This window comes from Alosa sapidissima, chromosome 17, assembly GCF_018492685.1.
Source record: "Alosa sapidissima isolate fAloSap1 chromosome 17, fAloSap1.pri, whole genome shotgun sequence".
NCBI lineage: Eukaryota > Metazoa > Chordata > Actinopteri > Clupeiformes > Clupeidae > Alosa > Alosa sapidissima.
This window is the reverse complement of record NC_055973.1, coordinates 3,416,775-3,439,294: the sequence shown is the minus strand read 5'-3', so window position 1 is coordinate 3,439,294 and position 22,520 is coordinate 3,416,775. Positions and strand designations below refer to the sequence as shown.

The 22,520-nt window shown below is 44.8% G+C and overlaps 1 protein-coding gene across 1 annotated transcript in view; it reads left to right on the top strand.

Moving 5' to 3' along the window:
• Positions 1-22,520, top strand: part of lama1 (laminin, alpha 1) — a 56,469-nt gene that overhangs the window by 27,382 nt on the left and 6,567 nt on the right. The window contains exons 18-54 of the mRNA XM_042067903.1: positions 222-308; positions 685-896; positions 2,017-2,123; positions 4,172-4,352; positions 4,483-4,619; positions 4,976-5,209; positions 5,585-5,728; positions 7,130-7,309; positions 7,616-7,801; positions 8,453-8,580; positions 8,834-8,954; positions 9,612-9,752; positions 10,179-10,297; positions 11,206-11,292; positions 11,729-11,922; positions 12,613-12,755; positions 13,658-13,756; positions 13,856-13,967; positions 14,162-14,312; positions 14,669-14,879; positions 15,135-15,251; positions 15,757-15,920; positions 16,214-16,352; positions 16,477-16,576; positions 16,958-17,074; positions 17,382-17,561; positions 17,845-17,999; positions 18,339-18,482; positions 18,969-19,102; positions 19,297-19,444; positions 19,669-19,793; positions 20,005-20,155; positions 20,279-20,423; positions 20,644-20,785; positions 20,891-21,005; positions 21,565-21,732; positions 22,012-22,163. Coding sequence (XP_041923837.1) covers positions 222-308; positions 685-896; positions 2,017-2,123; positions 4,172-4,352; positions 4,483-4,619; positions 4,976-5,209; positions 5,585-5,728; positions 7,130-7,309; positions 7,616-7,801; positions 8,453-8,580; positions 8,834-8,954; positions 9,612-9,752; positions 10,179-10,297; positions 11,206-11,292; positions 11,729-11,922; positions 12,613-12,755; positions 13,658-13,756; positions 13,856-13,967; positions 14,162-14,312; positions 14,669-14,879; positions 15,135-15,251; positions 15,757-15,920; positions 16,214-16,352; positions 16,477-16,576; positions 16,958-17,074; positions 17,382-17,561; positions 17,845-17,999; positions 18,339-18,482; positions 18,969-19,102; positions 19,297-19,444; positions 19,669-19,793; positions 20,005-20,155; positions 20,279-20,423; positions 20,644-20,785; positions 20,891-21,005; positions 21,565-21,732; positions 22,012-22,163 — 5,370 coding nt within the window. The remainder of the gene's footprint in view (positions 1-221; positions 309-684; positions 897-2,016; positions 2,124-4,171; positions 4,353-4,482; positions 4,620-4,975; positions 5,210-5,584; positions 5,729-7,129; positions 7,310-7,615; positions 7,802-8,452; positions 8,581-8,833; positions 8,955-9,611; positions 9,753-10,178; positions 10,298-11,205; positions 11,293-11,728; positions 11,923-12,612; positions 12,756-13,657; positions 13,757-13,855; positions 13,968-14,161; positions 14,313-14,668; positions 14,880-15,134; positions 15,252-15,756; positions 15,921-16,213; positions 16,353-16,476; positions 16,577-16,957; positions 17,075-17,381; positions 17,562-17,844; positions 18,000-18,338; positions 18,483-18,968; positions 19,103-19,296; positions 19,445-19,668; positions 19,794-20,004; positions 20,156-20,278; positions 20,424-20,643; positions 20,786-20,890; positions 21,006-21,564; positions 21,733-22,011; positions 22,164-22,520) is intronic.

The window sequence follows — 22,520 nt, the reverse complement described above, 5'->3', positions numbered from 1 at the left end:
TATTTGTCCTGATAAATTTCATCAAAAATAATGTTCACCAGGGTTTAACTTTTAAATAAATGAAATAAAGTGACCATCAGCGAGTGCTATATTAAATTTATAATTACAATACCTTGTAGAATCATGATCTCGTTAGGTTGTAGTGAACACCATTAAATTGCATGTTGAATTTCTTGCTGGTGATTGTGATGTCATATGTTCATACGGCTCCCTTCCTGTAGTTTCAGCCCCACCTGCTCTGTTGAGAACTCAGGAGAGGTGACGTGTGACCAGTGCCAGAGAGGATACACTGGACCCAAGTGTGAGAGGTAAACCACACACTCTCACTCACTCCTCACTCACTCACTCACTCACTCACTCACTCACTCACTTCTCACTCAAGCACTTACACACAATACTCTTTGCCACATCTGAGGAAATCCAAAATGATTTCAGTACCAACACCCTGCAAACTGCTTAGTTAAACAAAAATGGTCAACAATGACTTGTGACTTGCATTTAAAATGTGTGATTGACAGATAAATTAACACCCTCTGACCCATATTACTGTACATGTAAACACAATGTCATTTGACCAGTCAAACCTCATTTGACCAGTGCACAGCTAAAGACCCAGCATGGCCCTTAGTCCTTCTGTCTTGTGTTTATGCTCACCATGCTTCCTCTCTGGTGTCCACTCTGCAGGTGTGCCAACGGTTACTATGGTGACCCCACTGTCCCAGGACAGGGTTGTGTCCCGTGTAAGTGTAACGGGAATGTGGACCTCGAGGAGCCGGACCACTGTGACCACAGGACGGGCGAGTGCCTCAAGTGTGTGGGCCACACCACTGGACCGAGCTGTGAGAGGTGTGCCGACGGTTACTACGGCGACGCCATCACGGCCAAGAACTGCCAGGGTAAGGGATGTCTAAACTCAGTCACAAAATAAAACAGCTCAACTGAAAAAAACAACTGCGATGTCATATATGCGATTTATTTGTCAGTCATCATAATGTGAATATGTTACAGTAATAGTATTTTATTTTGTGTATACAGTCATGTCACTCAGCTTCTTCAGAAGAAAGATAAATTTGTACTGAGTGTGTTTTCCTCAGCTAATTGTAAATGAGTTTTTCTGAAAAAATCCAGTTAACACTCTAATGACAGTTAATAATCTTAATAATGTTTTAATTATTTGAGAGGTTACTGATTATCTACTTCAGGATGACAGTACTGTGGAATAAAAAATATTCATTTTGAGAATTTAATCAAGGCAGACAAAGAATAAGAGAGTACCAGTAGGTATAGAGTAGGATAATTGAAAATTGTATTGAGAAAACAAGGAGACAGCCTGCAGCTATTATGAGGCCGCTATTATAAACACTGCACAAGATAAGACATTTATTGTCATAAGAATATATGTAACAATTACTGAATGTGTTTAACATGATTTTTAAAAGTTCATACCCCCGATATCTTCAGTGTGGTCTGAATGTGTTCATTCCTGGACTGACTGAGTGTGTGTGGGCTGAATTCCTGTTGAAAGGCAGACTGATATGGCCAGCCCTATCAGTGGATAAAAGCCATAAGCAGGCCAAAGTGCAGGCTCAGTTATCCTGAGTGAAAGTAGGCTAACTACTATAAAGTAGCATTAGTTCCATCCATGATCATGTGAGTCTGTGTAATCCTCTAATGTAAATCCACCACATACTTACACGCGACGTGTGTGTGTGTGTGTGTGTGTGTGTGTGTATGTGTGTGTGTGTCTACAATACAAGCAGAGTACTTATTTTAACATACTGTACCATTTCATTGAGGAGTTGTTTTATTGATTCAGCAGAATGCATTCAACAGCCTCCTTCACTGTACGTTGAGCACTTTTTGAGCTATAGTGACCTCTATTGGCCAGCAAGAGGAACTCACAGTCTTACCCCCCTAGAGAAATGGCCACAGCCAGCATCTTCAGCCTGCTCTGAAATCTTGTCATGATTAATTGCTTGGATTATCATGTTTATGTGTTTATGTTTCTGTGTCTAGCTTGTGGTTGCCATGGGAACGGCTCCTTGGCCAGTGTGTGTCACGTGGTGACTGGCCAGTGTGCTTGCAGAGAACACGTAGAGAGAGAGAAGTGTGACCGGTGCGAGGTACGTTTTGTCCCCGAGGGCGTGTGTGTGTGTGTGTGCATGTGTGTGTTTCATTGAACCATAATGCCATTGTGTGTGTGTTTCATGGGGTGCTTTAGTCTGAAAGATGCTTCATCTTCATCACATTCATCCCCTGTGTCCATCTATACTCTTCCTCATCCATCCTGGAGCACAAGTGTGTGTGTCCCTAGCGCTCCTCTTCCTCACGTCCGCTTTGCGTTTCAACCGTCTATCCGCCGCAAAATAACTTTTTCTGGGCGTCCGCCCTCGTTCCAGCCTGCCTGATTAGCCCTGCGGTTGGAACCCGAGTCTGGCCGCTCCCGCGTTCCAGTAGACACCAGCTGGCCGGCCAAGCTGCTAGTGCGAGTGTTTTCGCTCTCCATTAGCACGGTCAGATTGTTTTTTCACACTCGGCTGAGCAGCAGGAGAGGCCGAAGCGGACGGAGGCGGGCGACCGGGTGTGGTTGGCAGGGCCGAGGGTCTGGGATGGAGATGGAGGAGTTGTTGAGGGGGCCGCAGATGTTCTCGGCTGCCCGGTGTCAGATGTTGAGGGCTGGGGTAAGGGGTGCCAGGCGACCCCCAGGCTGCCAGGAGCTCTGCTGGGGCCTACTTGGACGGGATGCCGTGGCGGTTGGCACGCCGGCCTAATAAATACGGATGAGGTGCCACAGCTGAAGCGAGCGGATAAATATTCCGATTGGAGTGTTGTTTGGGTGGTAATTAATGACCCCTCCTCCCCAACTGTCCATGTTTAGGTACAGGGACACACACACACACACACACATACATACACACACACACATACACACACACACACACACACACACACACACACACACACACACACACACACACATACACACACGCACACACACACACACTGCTCTTCATTTGATATGGAAGAGTCCTCAGAGGATTTCCCAGCTAGCAGGTGACTCTGGTCTCTAACCAGATAAGGGAGTCACTTTAGGTTCCATCTGAAAGCCCCTCTATATAGAGCTATTGGATGCCATGATGAGGACTTTCATAGCAAAAGAAGTCTGTTTTGAAGAATCCTTGCAGATATATAGTGGTCTTAGTCTCTGTAGTACATCCACTCAATTCATCAACATGAGCTAACACCTAGAGAACTTGAATACCTGATTTTTAATTGATTGCTCTGATTTTCTTTTCTCCATAACAGCCAAAAGCTGAGTAGCCAGTGTGCGATTTCTGTTGTGTTAATCACCCTCAGTGGGAAATGGAAATGCATAGCTTATCAGATTCACTGTTTTTGCTTCTATGATTACAGCCATTTGTCATTGCGGTCATTAACACAAAAGCGTACAAAGAGGATGCAGTGCAGCCTTGCATAGTGGGAGATCCGGGGTGATTAGTGACTACTCTGCAGAACTATTTTTCATCAGGATCACACTTGTACTGGATGGTTGTGAAAGCAACACAGTTCAGTTCATTTTCAAACTCATTTTGATGCCACACTGACTTACAAAAAGGACAGTGGAGTCTCTGACATTGGCGATGCACGCCCGGAACACTTAGTGTTTAGTGGAATTGGGCACCCACTCTAGCCTGATGTAGTCATACTCAATTCTAGTCAGAGTTTGAGTCTGGTACTGCTCCATTGGGACGTGATTATGGGGTGTGTTTCAACCGAAACAGGGGGAAAATGCCTATTTTCTGGTTGTTGTTAAGTTATTGCTCTGTCAATATCTTGCACAACAGACTCGCTAAAAAAGCGACAGGCGTCTAGCGACAGGCTTTTTGTTGCAAACAAAATCAACCTAAGCGTGTTCAGGTGACGTGACAGACGAGGCACTGTTGCCCATCTGTCTATCATCGTACAAAGCCCACCAAAACAATTTGATTGGTGCAGTCGGTTTTGAACCAATCTTCTAGTTGCTTCTCAATGGAACAAGTCCAGACCGAATTTCGGGGTTAAATTCTGGCTGGCTTCCAGGCTACACCAACTAAATAGGGAAATTGACAGAAAGAGGAATTTCTACATCATGTTATCGTGAATAGTAAAAATGTCTCTGTGTTTCTCACAGGTGGGCTTCCATGGTCTTCTCAGTGGTGAGGGGTGTGCCGCATGCGACTGCAGCCAATCAGGTTCCACCTCAGTGGCGTGTAACGAGGAGGGACAGTGCCAGTGCATCACTAGTGTCGCGGGGGCCAAGTGTGACCACTGCCAGAAGGGCTACTACAACTTCCAGGATGGAGGCTGCACACGTAAGACACACATTCACAACATGACCACAGACATTTCTATAAAGTCCTGATCCTATTTCTGTCATATTTGTTCTGAGAGAGGACATTTAAAGTTGAGTTTGTCGTTTTCCTTCCCTGCTTCTGCCCTCAGCCTGTGACTGCGCCCACACCCATGGCAACTGTAACCCAGAGACCGGGGAGTGTATCTGTCCTCCACACACCAAGGGAGAGAAGTGTGAAAGGTGCGAGGCGAACCACTGGGGTCATGACCCCTTGACCGGCTGCAAGGTAGACCCCTCCCACACACGCACACTTGCACATACACACACACACACACACGCATACACACACACACACACACACACACACACACACATACACACACACACACACACACACACACACACACTTGACACTTTTCCCCCTTTGGCAGCCCCTTTACATCCATTCAGATGCATTTTTTCAGTATCAGTATTAGACAAATCTACATAGTATGATATCCATGGACTCCCAAATATAATGAAACACAATTACCATGCACAAACTAAACATTGTGAATACAAATATGTAGATACAGACACACACTCACACACACACAAACACACATTAAATAATCCTCTGATTGCGGTTTTCTCTCTCCCCAGTCGTGTAACTGCAGTGAGGCTGGCTCCTCGTCCTCCCAGTGTAATCTGACCACTGGCCAATGCCCGTGTCTGGTGTCCTTCACTGGCCCGAGGTGTGACCACTGCGCCATGGGTTTCAAGGACTTCCCACGATGCACTGCATGCAACTGCAACATTAATGGCACGCAGGAGAAGTTCTGTGATGAGAAGCTGGGAGTTTGCAACTGTGAGGAACGGGGAAGCTGCACATGCAAGGTGAGAATGCTAGACTACAAGTCCCATCATCCCCTTCTCTCTCTCAGCTAATATATTCTGCACTATAGAGGACATGCTATCCACAATTACGACTGACAGTTCCACTGAAGAGTTGTAAAACTATGGTCTGATGATGAATTGTTCTACTTTCACATTTCTGCTTTACTATACAGCCTTCACTATATCATTGAAAAGCTCCCAGGGTCCTTTGCTGAAGACACTAAATGACAAAAAAGTTTAACTTTAAGAGGCCTTAGAAGGGAAAAAAGCAGAGGACGCCAGAAGTGAAACTTTTTAAGGGCTCTTTAACTGCACTAGCATGATATTCGTTTTGTTCATTTTAACGCGACCCTCTTTGCTCCCTGTGGTTGCCAGGCCAACGTGGGCGGAGGGGGATGTGACGAGTGCAAGCAGGGCACGTTCGGCCTGACCGCCGAGAACCCCGCTGGCTGCAGCCCCTGCTTCTGTTTCGGGGTCTCCTCAGACTGCGAGGAGATGGGCGGCCTTGTGAGAGTTCCAGTAAGTGAACCAGCCAGGATCCCATAACAGAACACTAGGGACACCTCTGAGTGCTTTAACTAACCTGAGATACTAGTAGTAATTAATGAACTAATTAATAACTAATATATCTCGTATAAACCTGTTTCATACACAGTAAAGATTGGGGGGAAAGTTCAGAGTGAGCATCCACTCATACACATATCCATACACACACACACACACACACACACACACACACACACACACACACACACACACACACACACACACACACACACACACACACACACATTCTCTCTTTTGTGTGAACATTCACAGGATCATTATCATCATCGTCCTTGATACATCATCACCATCACTTTGACTCTTGCAGGAATAAGCAGCACATTGCTTTAAAGGCTAAGCTATCGGAATGCATGATGAATATTTCAGGGCTCTCAGAGGCCTACTCTGGAGTAAAGTTGTTTAATTGGCTGCTATGAGGCATTGATTGTGCTCTTTCCTCTGATGCATAATGAAAAGAGTTCCTCTGGTGGCCAGCCTGCACACAAGTCACAGCTCTGCTGTGCCTGCCTGTCTCAAGGACACAGAGATTAGCATTTTATTAACATGCAGGCATATAAAGGCCACCATGTGCACAACACATAACATTCAGGACCCTGATATGCTACAAAATGATTACAGAGCTGTACAAAAGAGCTGATCATTTTTTTACAGGGAGGTATGCCTTACTAACTGACAACCTGTCTGTTAACCACATTAGTTTGGTGCTTTTAGTAACAGGAACTGTAGAAGAGAAGTTTCTTTCTTTACAGTTGTTAGTAATCAATTAGGAATTTAATATTTTGTTTTATCAATATACTTTAAATGTAATGTTCCATGATCTTGCTTTTTTATCTGATTTGTGCATCCAGCAATTAGTTTGATGAATGGTTTCCTGATGTTAATACCTTCCGTCTGTGGTAATTTCACTAACGATATGATCTCTGAGCTCCTCATTGTCTGTGACTTGGTAATGTCTCTGAGATGGGAAGAGGGTGCTCCTCCACAGTGTCTCTGAGATAAGCATGTCTCTAAACACAGCACAGCAAGCTGAAGTTGCACATGCCCTTCCTTTCTCTCTCTCTCTCTCTCTCTCTCTCTCTCACTCTGTCTCTCTCTCCTCTCTCATTCTCTCATTATTGTCTCTCTCTCCCTCCTTTTGCCTGCCCATCTCTCTCTCTCTCTCTCCCTCTCTCTCTCTCTTTCTCTCTCTCTCTCGTTCACTCCCACTTGCTGTGTCTGTTCTTTCCTCCTCTGTATGTCAATATCCTTTTCTTTCTTTCTCTCACTCTCTTCCCTTCTGACCTATTCTCATTCCCTTCATCTATCTTTTCTCCCCCTCTCTCCACTCTCCCCCTCTCCCTCTCCCTCCATCAGCTGACGCTGGGTGAGGACCCAGAGCGCCTCCATGTGGTCAGTCAGAGTAACCTGCAGGGGACGCTGGAGGGAGTGTACGTGCAGGATGCTGAGATGCTTCTGGACGCCAGTCAGATCCAGAACTTCCCCCTGACTGGACCCTACTACTGGAGACTGCCCAAGCACTTCCAGGGCCACAAGGTGAGTCCACCTGCTCTTATACATTTTACCTTTTACATGAGAATGAATGGGCCTCTCTGCTGTATGATAATAATACATCAAGCACAATGAGCTTAGTCTCTTTTAAACCTAAACATTAAAAACAAGGTCAGTATGTTTTTCATTGTATTCATTCTTTGTTGGTGAGGCTGGTTGGACTTTTATGTAGGATGTCCTGAATGGTTCCTGATGTCATGTTGTTATGTGTTATTGTTTGTTGTCTAGATTGGTATTACATAAACATACCAATATGTTGGATGTAATTTGTCTTTGTTTGTTCCCCAATAGCTGTTGTCTTATGGAGGAAAGCTGTCGTACTCTGTGGTCTACTATGCCATGGACGGCGCAGGCCTGGCCAACCACGAGCCACAGGTGCTGATTCGTGGAGGTCACCTGAAGAAGGCGGTCATCTACATTGACATGCCCGCTCCCGAGAATGGCATGAAGACCCGACAGGATGTCCCTCTCACTGAGGTGAGCCTCTCAGCCATTTCTCTTACTGCCATACTGTCTCACATCACATCTAAGTAGACTATAACTATAGATCAGTGAACACCATTTTTGTGGTTTTGATAGTGGGTTTGCTTTTTTATATGATTTATATATGATTATTACATATTAGAATCATAACCAGTATTTGTGAAGTGCTAAAACCCAAAGGATCATGGTACAGGGAAAAGCTTTACATCCTCACGTATCGTCAGTGTGTCTTGCGTCTCGCCAACATCCTTGTCACTCCTTACGTAGGCCTATTCTGTGTCAGTTTTATTTGGTGTCTGTTTGGATGGGTTGAGTCATATTGCATCACCCCAGTGTTGAGAGGGATGGGTCGAAGAAGCATAATGGGGGAGGGCAAATGCGTGGAGATGATGAAAAGCAGGAACACACCTGGATGATGGGATTAAGATAAGATGACAAGCTCTGAATGGAGAAAAGGCTACCTTTGATATGTATTGAATTGTTATATTTGTGTGCCTGCTCAATTTAGTGTTTTTTGAGCAGGGAAGTGTGTGAAAAATAGTATTTATGAATGCACTGCTAAATCTTAAATCTAAAGGATTTGTAGGTCTTAGTTCTTTGTTTACAAAGTGTTTGTATGTGTCTTGATATTTTATTAATCAACAGCACAAGTGGAAGTATTTTAACTCGGTCTCTGAGAAACCCGTGAGCCACTCAGACTTCTTGTCCGTCCTGAGCAACATTGAGTACATTATCATCAAAGCCTCATATGGAACCAGCCTGCAGCAGAGCAGGTAGACACACTTCCTACTTCCTGACTCCCATGATGCATTTCCTTTCTGTGTACATATTATGTAGCATTTTCACTGAATTATTCTACTGTTACTTTTTCCTTACTGTAGTGAGTTGATGTTGTTATTGTTGTAGATCTTTACATTCCTCATTCTTATTGAACTGTAATGTTCGACAGTTTATGGTGCTTTTTTAAATGCCAGAAGTTGCCTTGGCCATTTATTCTAATGTTTCTTTTCCCCGTCAATCCTTCAGGATTGCAAACATCAGCATGGATATGGCGTTAGATGCGGAGGACGGGCCCGAATCAGCAGAAGTGGCGCGTTTGATTGAGTCCTGCGAGTGTCCACGTGGTTATGCAGGACTATCCTGTCAGGTATGGTCTGCAACCAGTAACCCGACCACTTTTGAAAGCACAAACACACAGTCAATGTAGTCAGCCCTTAATCTTAACAAGGACAGTTGCCTGTCTTGGAGTCATTTCGTTCAACACTGTGACAGCGATTGTATATGGAAATAATACAATAGCAACAACTTGTTACATGATTTTTCTGAGATATAATATACCATATATAACCTGTCAATCGTGACTTAGAGGGAAGTTCTGAGGCAGCACACGTGTGTCTTTGTCTCCTCATCATACTCTAAACAGCACATCCCAGTCGCTATGGTACTGCATCCAGTCTTTCCCACAGAATTGAATTCTATTCGTGGTGGTAGGTTTGCAGAATTAACTTGAATGCAACAGTTTTTAACAAATTAGTGCAACGTGGTTATGATGCTAACCAGCTTTAAGCACAATTCAGTACAACCTGGAAAATCATTGTGTGGTGGTCAATGTTGATATTGTGGTGGGCCGCCACAAATAAGTCAATAGGAAACATTGGTATCCACTTGACCAAACCCCAGTCTATCCCATGAGGATGGACCTGTGGACCTGGGCAGGGCTGGGAGAGAGTGGTGGTGGTGCTGCTGCTGGTGCTGGTGCTATCTGGCCTCATTGTAAACAGCTCCATTGTCTGTTGTGTCTCAGGAGTGCGCCCCTGGCTACTACAGGCAGCCGGTGTCCGAGCTGAACATGAAGGGGATGAACCGGCCGCTCATCCAGCCCTGCGTGCCCTGCAGGTGCAACAACCACAGCCTGGCCTGCGACCTGGAGACGGGAGAGTGCCTGGTAATCTGACCATCACACACGTACCTATCACAGCCATTATAACAATCACAGCTTATGGTTGTGGTTTTATGTCTCAACTTAACTTTGAAAACTTTAGTTTGCTGCAGCCTACTCATGCAAAGCATATGTCTAGCGAGTTTAAATCAGGGACATTACTGCTGCTTGACCAAAAGGGAAAACTGACGCATTCTTGACACTTTCAATCTCTGTCAACTTTACATGACCCAAAACATTTGATAAACCAAAACAAAATATTTGAATAGCCTTTTTGCGATGAAAGTATGCCACAGTTTAAGAAGTGTTTACAGTATAGTGTCAGCGTTGGCCTTGAGCCCTGAGTGCAGGTTGCTGTGAGGACCAGACGCTCTCTCTGTGCACCAGTTCCTCCGGTGTCCTCACCACGCACTGATTCTCTCTCCCACCCAGGGCTGCCAACACAACACAGCCGGCGAGAGATGCCACGTCTGTGCCCAGGGCTACTACGGCACCGTCAAGGGCTCCGTCAGCGACTGCTCTCTCTGCGGCTGCCCCCTCCAGACCAACAGGTAACACCACACCACTCCACTCCACACCACACCACTCTACACCACACCACTCCACACCACACCACTCTACACCACTCCACACCACACCACTCTACACCACTCTACACCACTCCACACCACACCACACCACACCACACCACACCACTCCACACCACTCCACACCACTTGTCTCATTGATACCACAAAACTGTTAACTGTGACACTGTTAACACTCCACTGTGTCCTAAGGCTGTTGCACATACTGTATGTTGCACATACATGTGTGATGGCGGCGGAACTTGATTGATTGACTGATTTTCATGAATTTGTTCTGAACTCCCTGCACCATGCCTGAGCCCATGCATCATATGCAGGCCACATTCTGCAGCCGTCAGGCACACAATACTGGTGTGCAAGACGATTTGCTGATACCTCTCCACTGCCTCTCCCTGACCTCCTTTTAGCCCATCAAAGTTAATCATTTGCGTCAAGGCTAGTAAACATCTGATGTCATAGGCATCAGGTGATTGTTGTGTGTTGCACATGCAACTTATAACCACAAGGGGGCAGTGTGGTGTCTGTGATTTCAAATGCTTCTCAGCAAATTGCTTGTGATGAAACTCTGTTATGTGTGCTGTTGAAGTATTAAAAATGAAAATGTAACCAGCAGCCAGCTGTATTAGATTGTGGAGCAGATGCATACACAGCCTACCATGTCAAAGCCCATATGCCAATCTCTATATTCACTCGCACTTCATGATAGGATGTCAATACGTCTAATCACTATATTAAAACGGGTCCGAAATGTTAGTGGTGTTTGTGTGTGTTTGTGTGATTACTCAGTCCCAGATGTTACCAGTGTTTGTGTGTTAGCGGTGTTTGTGTGTTAGCGGTGTGACTCAGTTTGTTCTTCTCTCCTCCTGCTGCAGCTTCAGTCCCTCCTGTGTGCCAGAGGGTGCTGGGGACTACCGCTGCAATGCCTGCCAGCAGGGCTACGAGGGCCGCTACTGCGAGAGGTGAGGTCAAAGGTCACATGATGCCTCATTAGAGGTCAAGAAACAGGAGCAAGGTCATACATGCTGTGCTGTCCTGTTAGAGATACGGTCATTCATCCCCACCTGAGGGATGACACTGTGAAGAGGGCAAAACATCAATATGCCAGTGATGGTGGAATTGTATGACATAATGTCACCTCTTTATATTAAGGCTAAGGGTATTCTGTTCCCAGCCATTAATTGGCTGATAATATGCAATGTTCTTCTTGTATTTGTTCATTTTAGCAGATGTAATTGTGATTAAAGTTGGGGTTCATTTAAGGCTAATATGTATTTTTTAATATAGCATTTAATATAAAGTGAGACACATTATGACATATTATGTGCGCAATACATTAACAGAGGTGTGCTAAGTTGATTAAAAAAAAACATCTTTACAATTCTCCTCATCCTTCAGGTGCTCTGTGGGTTACTATGGCAACCCTTCGGAGCCGGGCGGTCGTTGTCAGCCGTGCCAGTGCAGCGCAGCGGGGTCTCTCCACCAGGTGTGCCATCACCTGACGGGCCAGTGCGACTGTAAGGTGGGCGTGAGGGGACACACCTGCGAGGAGTGCGAAGCCAGACATGCGCTGATCGGAGACCAGTGTGTGTGTGAGTATCCAGCACAGACATGTCAAAACACATCCCTTCAGAGACGGACATATTTAGTGCATGCACCACACAATGTGCGCATGTGAATATCCCCTCACGACCACAAAAGGCTTATATGCGGAGACGTATTAATTAAAGCACAGCACTCAGAGATGGATAATACGTTTATCACACTGAGAGCCTGAATACTCCCAGCAGACCACAAAAGAAATGTATGGAAAGATACAACACATTAATTAAAGGAATGGAATTACACAACAAATATATAAATGGAGAATCTTAGGTCCACAACAGATTAAAGAAAGGCAACTTCACTTGTAATTAACACATTAGCATAAAGAATAAATATAGAGCAAATGTCTATGAATTATTAACGAGAAAATGAATAATATAATTTCAAATCCTTTTGAGTATACGATTGTTAATTGTTGTTAATGTACTGTATGAATTATTTATTAATAAGCACTTCAGGTTTGTGTCCCGTTCATTGTTTCATTTCCTTTGCTAAAGTTTGATGTTGAGAGGTATCCTGATTGGATGTTTAATGTATTGTTTTGTTGGTTTCATTTGACTGACTGTGTGGGTTGTATTGATGGTTTGTTGTTGTGTGTGTTGTCTTTGTGCTTGTGATGGATTTAGTATGTTGTTTGTTCCATATTAAACATGTTGTTCTCTGCCCACTTTACACAGCTTGTGATGACCAGTGCACAGGGCTCTTACTGGATGACCTGGACGCTCTGGAGTCGTCCATCTCCTCTCTGAACCTGACGGGCATGATCCTCGCTCCTTTCTCTCTGCTGGTGTGCCTGGAGAACCAGACTCGAGAGATTCAGGTCAGAACGGTTGAAGTCTTGCGGCGCGATGTGGCGTAACTGGCTCCAGCGCCCACACCACATTTGGGGCCACGTGCCCATGGACACCGGAGTTTGAGTCCGAACCGGGTCATTTCCTGCTCCCACCCCATCTCTCTCTCCCATATCAAATGGGAACATATCTTATATGTTAAATATTTTAAAAGAGAAAACTTGAAGTGTCTTGAAGTCTCACAGAATGAAAGTGTTTACGTGTGTGCTTTTCAAATCTAGCCTGATGTAGTCATATTCAATTCTAGTCAGAGTTTGAGTCTGGTACTGCTCCATTGGGACGTGATTATGGGCCGTGTTTCAATCGATACAGGGGGGAAATGCCTCTGCACTCAATTGGATAGACCTAACCAATCAGAGCAATGAAATAGCCTACCGTGAATCCTGTAGGAAGAACACCCAAACCATCCTTCTTCTCCACAAATGTCTTAACGCTGTTTTCTGGTCATCTTTTTTAAGTTATTGCACTGTCAATATCTGTACAACAGATAGCAAAATCTAAATCTCTAGCTTCTAGCGACAGGCTTTATGTTGCAAACAAAACCAACTGAAGCGTGCTCAGGTGACGTAATAGACGAGGCACAGTTGCTCATATGTCCATCATCATACAAAGCCCGCAAAAACAATTTGATTGGTGCAGTTGGTTTCGAACCGCTCTGGTTCGGGCATAGTTGTCCAGACCGAAAAGTCCACACCGAATTTCCTTCAAATCTTCTGGGTGGGGGGTTAAATTGGGGCTGGCTTTCAGGCTAGTTCAAATCATTTCAAAGTTCAAATACTGTTTATTGCATACCTTACATTGGATGTAATAATGTTAACGCATAATGTTTAGTTTTAATATCTGTAGTTCAAAATGATTGTGTTTCACACAGGACCTCATGTCATGGGAGAAAAGCCCGAGTCATAAGATGAACCAGGCTGACATTACTGTGATAAGCTTCACTGCGCAAGTTGACCACCTGGAGGAGAAGGTAAGGCTCAGCTCCACAGAGCTTTATCTTAATCCTAATTTAGGACTTCAAATAAATGTTTGAATAGAAATTACTATCTGCCTTTGACTTGTCTTACAGGTCAAGATTGTGTCCAAATATGGAGATGAAGTGTCCCAATCCACAGAGAGGCATATTGCACGGGGCAAGGAGCTGCTAGAGTTCATCAATAAGACTCATGCTGCTATACAAGGTAAAGGATGACATATCTGCATTCATTTGCATTGACTCTGCACCATGCACTTATACATGATAATCAGAGACAGATGAAAGATGCATGAAATCTGAGTTTCCCTGGTTATCAGCAGTAACAGCACGTCTGTAGACTGTGTCGTGTTAGTGGTGAGTGGTTCCATCACTGTGCTTGACTGGCTGTGATTGGTGTAGCTCTGGAGGAGGAGGTGGGTCGTCTGAACGGGACGGCGAAGGAGGACATGGACGAGGTGGACAGCACGGTCCTGCAGCAGCAGGTGGAGGCCAAGCTGGACAAGATGAAAGGCATCAACATCACCAACTCCTCCGCCCTCACTGAACTCAGGTCAGTGCCTGTTTGTTCTAACATGCACCAGTCCCAGATCCCATGCAGTGCATGGCCAAACTCAACTCCCAAAAAAATGCATGCTTACACTACACCAAATCTGGAGCATGCTTGATGCACTGTACCAATACTCTTCTATAATCATTTAGGAGGAGCCAAAACAGCACATGAAAAGTTATAAATGTAAAAATCAAACTTTTAATTACCTCTTAGAAAGTATTTATTTCTGTGAATGTAAGATGAAAGGCTTAGTTTAATAACATGCAGATGGCTAAAACTAGCAGATGATAGTGAGGATGCCAAAACCCCTCTGAGTGTGAAATGAGGAGATCTTCTGTGTTTGTCTGACTGTGCAGTGAGGCCGAGGCCATCCTTGACAAGGTACAGAAACAGATCGGGGACCCTCGGCAGGCCGTCGAGTCTCAGATGGATGCTGTCACCACGGCCCTGTCCAATCATACGCACCAGCTGCAGGAGGCCCAGGTTCTCATAGTAACGGCCAGGGAGCAGACCAATCAAACCAACCAGCTGCTCAGCATCATCAACGCCAGTCTGGAGCAGTACACAGTGAGTCCCTACTAACAGTCGGTCTCACAGCAACACTCAGCAATGGGTGCAGAGAAATTATATTATTTTGAATAATGCTTTGGATTTCATCTGCCTTTTAGCAACAGTGTAAAATATCCTTTTTTGGAAAATATTTTAAAATGTCTTACAGTAATCACAGTTTACTGTAAATCACTATCAGTTTATACAGAAATTGATTACTTTTCATGTTAGCTTTGTTCTCATCACAAATGTGTTGCTGTGGTGTGTTAACAGACTTTGAAGCACAATGTGAGCAACCAGACACAGGAAGTGACATCACAGATGGCAGAGGCCCAGGACCTCCTGACTGATGCCCTGAACATCGGTGGAGATATGGACAACATCACATCTGTGCGTCCACTAAGCCATTTGGCTTATCATACAGTATACCCTCCAGAAGCACCAATACACCTCCAGATCAACACACAGACACAGCCACTCAAGCTAGTGAAAACAGAGTCACTTACTCAGAATAAGTACTGTGCTTTGACACAGACATATCTCTAAGAGACAGGTCTCTTATGCAGGCAGCATAAGAGCAGCAGGGTCCACGCAGTGGTCAGTGGTTGCGTTAGGCGTGACATCACTGGTGTGCCAGAGCCAGATGTCTACTAGCGCATGTGGAGTGCATTGCTGCAGTCTTCTCCTGAACAAAGTTGTTGCTGCAGTTCAAAGGCTGTTGCTATCACTCATTTAGCTGTTTAATATGGTAGCCAATGTCTCTCCAATGTAATCCATGAGTTCATGCAGAGTTCTATTTTTGTCCCTTAACTCATAACTACACAAAGGCTTCCTTACTTTTCCCTCCCTTTCTGTTCTGTAATCTGGTACTGTGTTTGTTTTGTTTTCTGCGTAGACTTTGGAAGAGACGCGTGACGAGCTGGAGATGCACTACCCCACCCTGCGGAAGCATGTGGACACGCTGGTCATGCAGCTGACCAAGAGAGATGCCCTGCAGCTCGTCTATAGGAGCGAGGACCACGCTCAGGCCATGAACAAAGAGGCTGAGGCTCTCAACAGGTGTGTGTGTGTGTGTGTGTGTGTGTGTGTGTGTGTGTGTGTGTGTGTGTGTGTGTGTCTGTGTAAGTGTGTGCGTGTCTGTGTGATGTGTGTGTGTGTGTGTGTGTGTGTGTGTGTGTGTGTTTATGATGTTATACATGTATAGTTTATGGTTTCTGTACATCTATTTAGTAAACATCAGTATAGTCACACATAATTATAAGCTATATGAGCTGAGCAAACCAAATATCCCTCATATGAAATATTCAGCTGTTTCAACACACCAACACGTGTAATATTGTGTTCCTGTTCAGGTCTTTGTCTGAGGTTCGGGGATCAGCAGAGAAGGCCACCAGTGCAGCTCAGGCCAACTCTAACATCCGAGCAGACATCCAGACATCCGAGGACTACGCACAGAGAGCTGCTCAGAATGCAGCCCACGTTCTCAACCAGGTGAGCCATGCTGAACAAACAGAGCATCATCACAGGCTTGTTTACCTGCAGGGCAGGCTCAGATGGTTCTGCTGGAGACAGACATTGTCCCAGTTCTGAAGGTGAGTTACGGTGTGTGTTGCAGACGCTGATGGAGGGGTCGATATATGAGCAGGGGAGAAGGGCCCTGCAGCACAGCATGGACATCCTGGAGGAGAGCAGACGTCTGAGCAACCAAAGTGATGGTGTGTACACACACACACACACACACACACACACACACACACACACACACACACACACACACGCACACACACACGCGCACACACACGCGCACACATACAGGCACAGACACACACACACACACACATACAGGCATGGACACACACACATAGGCACAGATACACCGACACACAGACAGACAGACACACACACACACACACACACACACACACACACACACACACACACACACACACATACACATACAGGCACAGACACACACACACACAGACAAGGACACACACACACACACACACACACAGTCATAGACTCGAGCACATACATGTGGTGCTGTGGTCTCTTAATGGCATGTGCTAATAGCTCATTGTTTGTTTCCTCTGTAGGTCTCGTTGTGTATCTCACTGATGCGACTGACAGGCTCGGCCTGCTCAAAGCCAACCTCCGCAACTTCAGCCAGCTCATCCCCGAGGCAGCCACCCTCCTCAAGGGCATCCCCTCTGGTGCGCCACTATTACTATACAGTGTCTAGGACACGCTGTTCTTTTCATACTGCTTGTTGTAGAGTGATAGTACCACTATTCAGTGAAATGTAATTCTGAGTATTGTAAGTTATGAACAACTAGTGTGGTCTATATGAGATGGGTCTTTTTGCTTCTTCTAAATGAAACTTAAATGGATTTCAAGATTCAAGTGCTTTTCTGTCTAGATCAGCTACATTTTTCAATAGATTTCTCTCAAAACTAGAGCTTGAAGAGCTATTTCATTTTTTAAGCAGCATGCTGAGCAGTTCTTATTATCACTCCTCAGTTAGTGGACAGGTCCAGGAGGTCAAGGAGCAGGTGGAGGGGGTCAACTCCTCCTTGATCCAGGCCCTGGGTCGTCTGGAACACTTCCAGACCAAACTGGAGCAGTCCTCCTCCACCGTGGCCGAGGTCAACAGCACCACCAGAGGCACCAACGAGATGGTCACTGACTCGGAAAAGACCAGTAAGTTCAAAGTTCAAAGTTCAAGGCTTTAGCATAAAAATGGTCTGCTTTTATCTCAACTGACCAGGCTTGCGATTTTTGGGTTCAGAAGTTCAAATGCTGTAGGGCACAAGGATAGATGTATCCCTGTGTAGATGTTGTTTTGACATGTCTCCTCCTTTTTAAGCAGTTGTGATAATATGAAATGTACTAACCTAAGGCAGTGAGCCTGACATTTTCCAGGTGAAATCTGTTTAATGATGAATCTTCTGTGAGCCTGACCATGTCTTCGTCCACCCTGCAGCTCGTGAGGTGGCGTCGAAGCTCAGTGAGGTTGAGGTGCGTGCGGAGCTTCTCTTTGACCGGCTGAAGCCTTTGAAGATGCTCGGAGAGAACCTGAGCAGAAACCTGTCCGAGATCAAAGAGATGATCAGCCAGGCGCGCAGGCAGGCTGCCTCGGTCAGTGCACTGGGCAGACACATGCACAGACATACACACACACACACACACACACAAACAAATGCATATGCACACACACATCATTTTCAAGTTCAAGGATTTTAAGTTGTCTTTTGGGAAGTTCATAACAAACCCATAATTTCATTATCTCTTTGGAGAAAAAAAAAATCAATCTATTAATTGCTCTTAAAAACTTGCTCTTAACAACATACTTAAAAGTCTTCACACGACTCAATTATATTATCAGTTTTCTTTCCTGAACAGCTTACTTTTTCAACTTTGACTGACAAATCCAGTGACACTAACAGCCCCCCCCCCCCCCTTTCCTCTCCCTCCCAGATCAAAGTGGCAGTGTTGTCAGAGCATGACTGCGTCAGGGCCTACAAGCCTGAGGTTTCCGCCAGCAACATCAATACCATCACCCTGACAGTGAAGACCACCGAACCAGACAACCTGCTCTTCTACCTGGGCAGCAGCTCGGCAGTAAGCCTCAAACTCAAACACATTTTGGCATCGTTACTCTAGCAGTGACAAGCTTGCACATTTCCCCATGCAGGTCAGCATTTAGCGCACACCAGGCAACCTGCTCCTCTAAAGTGCAGCAGCTCCACTGTAACACTCAAGTTCAGAGTTTTTACATCAGCTGTATCACTTTAACAGTGCCATGGCACATTTTACCCATGCAGGTCAGGATGACATTTAGCATGTAGCATTTAGCACACCGCATAGCCTGCATGGTAGTGCCATAGCAAAATAAAGCACAGTGGTATTACTGTTGCATGTGAACTGAAGTTCATGAGTACGATTCTACCTGCAGGCAGCAATATGTTGACATGAGAATACTCTCACTCAGATTGGTGGATCTCTAGAGTGGTTCATATAAAAGGGTCTTTCAGAATGTTAAGCATCAATGTGCATCTTTCGGTTCTTTGGCTGCTTTGCATGTGACATTTGATGTGTCTTTACCAGCCGGACTTCATGGCCCTGGAGACCCGGCATGGGAAGGTGTCGTTCCTGTGGGATGCTGGGTCAGGGCACACCAAGCTGGACTATCCTGACGTGCAGATCAACAACAACAAGTGGCAACGGATCAATGCAACTCGGTAAACTTTCAAATTATGAACACAACCAAACCTTAACTCCTGTGCTACCAAGTAAGGATAGATAGATAAATAGATAGATAGATAGATAGATATATTGTAAATTATGTACATATAATGTATTCTAGATTGCACTATAGAATAACGTAACAATATGTATATAATACTTTAATAAACACTGAACTTTGCTTCCACAGTTTCGGCAAGTATGGCACCCTTACAGTTCAGCAGCTGGATTCTCTGCCTCTACCCCCAGTGAAGGCAACAGCCCCAGGGTCATCCACTGTCATGGACATAACCAAGGACACCTGGATATTTGTTGGTGGTCTAGGTGGCCAAGTCAAGGTGAGACAAAAGTGCCAATGACAGGGAGTGTGTAGCCAGAAAATACAGCTGCTACTTTTAATATCAAGATATGCCTATTATCTGAACACAGTAGCTGAGTTGATCACAGTCCTTCAACCAGGAAGCTGATTGTTTAGCTGTCTGAAACCATAAGCCAAATAAAATGATGATGCACCTTAATGAACAATACAATGCTCAACCTTTTTCTGTTAATGTCTCTTCAGAAATCCTCAGCAGTGAAGTTAACACAGTTCAAAGGCTGTATGGGAGAAGCCTCACTGAATGAGAAGAACATCGGGCTGTGGAACTATGCAGAAAGACAAGGACAGTGTCGTGGCTGCTTCAAGAGGTGCTGTCATATATTTCAGAAACATATTACTTTGTCATAACTAAATGTTTTGTAAGTAGCTGACCACTTCTTTTGCTTTGTTGTGCCTCGCTTGTATTTATCTTGACATTTGTATAGCCCAACTGTGTAAATTAAATACATACCTAATTAGAATTAGAAACATAAACAAAATACAAACATAAACAAATCCTCCTCCGTCTTTCCCCTGTAGTCCTCAGGCAGAGGAGACCTCGTTCTATTTTGATGGCAGTGGATACTCCGTGGTGGAGAAGTCTCTGCGCTCGACAGCCACCAGTATCGTCATGTTCTTCAAGACTCTCTCCCCCAATGGCCTGCTCCTTTACCTGGCTTCAAACGGAACAGTAATATATGCCACACATTTAGCGTGCCATTTTCTTGTGGTATAACATATATCAACATGAATGTCAAAAGAAAAGGATAAGCACAGTGTTTAGGGTGCTGACATCATTCCAATATTTTTGCAGAGAGACTTCTTGTCCATTGAGCTGGTGGATGGAAGAGTGCGCTTGACCTTTGAACTGGGATCTGGACCTCTCACTATGACAACCAAGAAAGTGTACAACACAGGAACTTGGTACAAAATTGCCCTGCAGAGAAATAAACGAAAAGGTAAGTCACAGTTTTAAACCAGCAATGATCAAATAAAAGCTTTTTTTCTTGTGATGTTGAATTACTGATATAATAGAGGTAGTGCTCATTGATACAGGCTCCCTGTTTGCTGAATTTCAAGTCAGTATAGCATCGCATAGTATTATTAACATGCTGGTACACAGTATACCCCAGTGGAATAACAAACACCGTATGATGAGATGTGTGTTGTTTTCCAAAGGCTATTTAGCCGTCATGGCAGCAGACAATCCCACCGAGCGTGAGGTCACAGAGGCCGATGCTCCAGGTGCAGCATCTGACCTCAATCGCTCCGACCTCGACCCCATTTACATCGGAGGCCTCCCGAAGTCTCGGCCAATCAGGTGAGAATGACAGTGAAAATCTCAGCACAAGCACAACTTAACGTAATTTAATTTACATAAAAGCTGTTACATTTTGAACTGAACACTTGTGTTTCTTCTTTGTAGGAGGCAGGTGGTGGCGCGATCATATGTAGGATGCATCAAGAATGTGGAGATTGCTCGCACAAACTTTGACTTGCTCAGGGATTCTTATGGTGTCAAGAAAGGTTGCATTCTAGCGGTAAGACCTGAAGAAAAATAATTCTTTATCACCTTATATTACCAGAGGTAGCATTTGTTATGTGACATGTAACATAATCCATTTTTATAATGTATTTTGTTGAACTAATGTCTAATGTAGACAGTGGTGTAATGTTACCTCTTACCCTCCTGAAAAATAGGATGTTATGAAATGTGACACATTTAGTATATTTAGGATCTTATAGGATCTTACCATGACCCTGTGAGTTCCTCTGCTCCTCGCTTGTGCTGATTGGCTTGCATACCTCTAGGTAGCGTAGAGGGCATCCACACTTAACAGTGTGATGAAAGCAGATGAGCTTACACATGTCTCTGTGGTGATAGCCCACATACAGCTTGAGATGATTAACATGTGGACATGTATAGGTCACCCCAGTATGTGACGACTGACTTATGGACACACACATATCTCTGTGTGTTTGTAGTCCATCCACAGTATGTGACGACTGACTTATGGACACGTATATCTCTGTTTGTAGTCCATCCACAGTATGCAGTGATTGATTTATGGGCTTTGTCCACCTCTGTCTGTCCCGTAGGCTATCCGCAGCATTTCAGTGCTGGGTGGAGGCTTCCTGGAGATGCCCCCCATCAGCCTGGACCCCCACATGGAGCTCATGGCCACCTTCTCCAGCAGAAACGAGACCGGCCTGATCCTCGCTGGCTTTGGCAAGATGGCCAACCGCAAGCGCCGACAGACACACCAGGTACATCACTGCTGTTAGCTGAAAATGTTGGCCATGTGTGTGTGTGTGTGTGTGTGTGTGTGTGTGTGTGTGTGTGTGTGTGTGTGTACAGGAATCCTGTTAGCAGAAGTGGTTATTCATGTTTATTCATGTTTAATTAATTTAGCATTAAGTGATCATGTATTAATAATTAATGCTTAACAACGATCTATTTCTCTTTCTTTCTTTCTTTCTTTCTTTCATTCTCTCTCTCTCTCTCTCTCTCTCTCTCTCTCTCTCTCTCTCTCTCTCTCTCTCCAGCCTTTCCTGGCTGCCATGCTTGTGTCTGGTCAACTGGAAGTCCATGTAAACATGGCCGTGGGAGGGAGTTCCCACAAAGCTGTCATCAGATCCTCGACAGGAACCTTCGCTGATGGAAAAGAGCACTCACTCATCCTGCAGCGGAGCAAAAGGTGCACACCACTCACTCGCACACACACTGGGTTGCCATGGTGAAAGGATAATGTTTTCACCCCATTCAGCAATTTAGGATATGCTATTTTTCAGGCTCTGTCAACTCTGACCATGTAAATACTTCTCACACCACTTACAACGCCTTAGTGTTTATCTAATATGAATCCATTGTGTACACCATTGAGATTGGGTTCCCTATTCCCTATTCTAAATTCACATCTAAGACAATTAAATTGGGTCTATTATTTTAGTATTGTGCTTGAGTGTGTTAGTAATTCGTAGCCTTAGTCTGCTTAGAAACATCAAGAGTACTCTCAAATCCTGGCAGTCCTGCAAGTCTCACACACACACACACA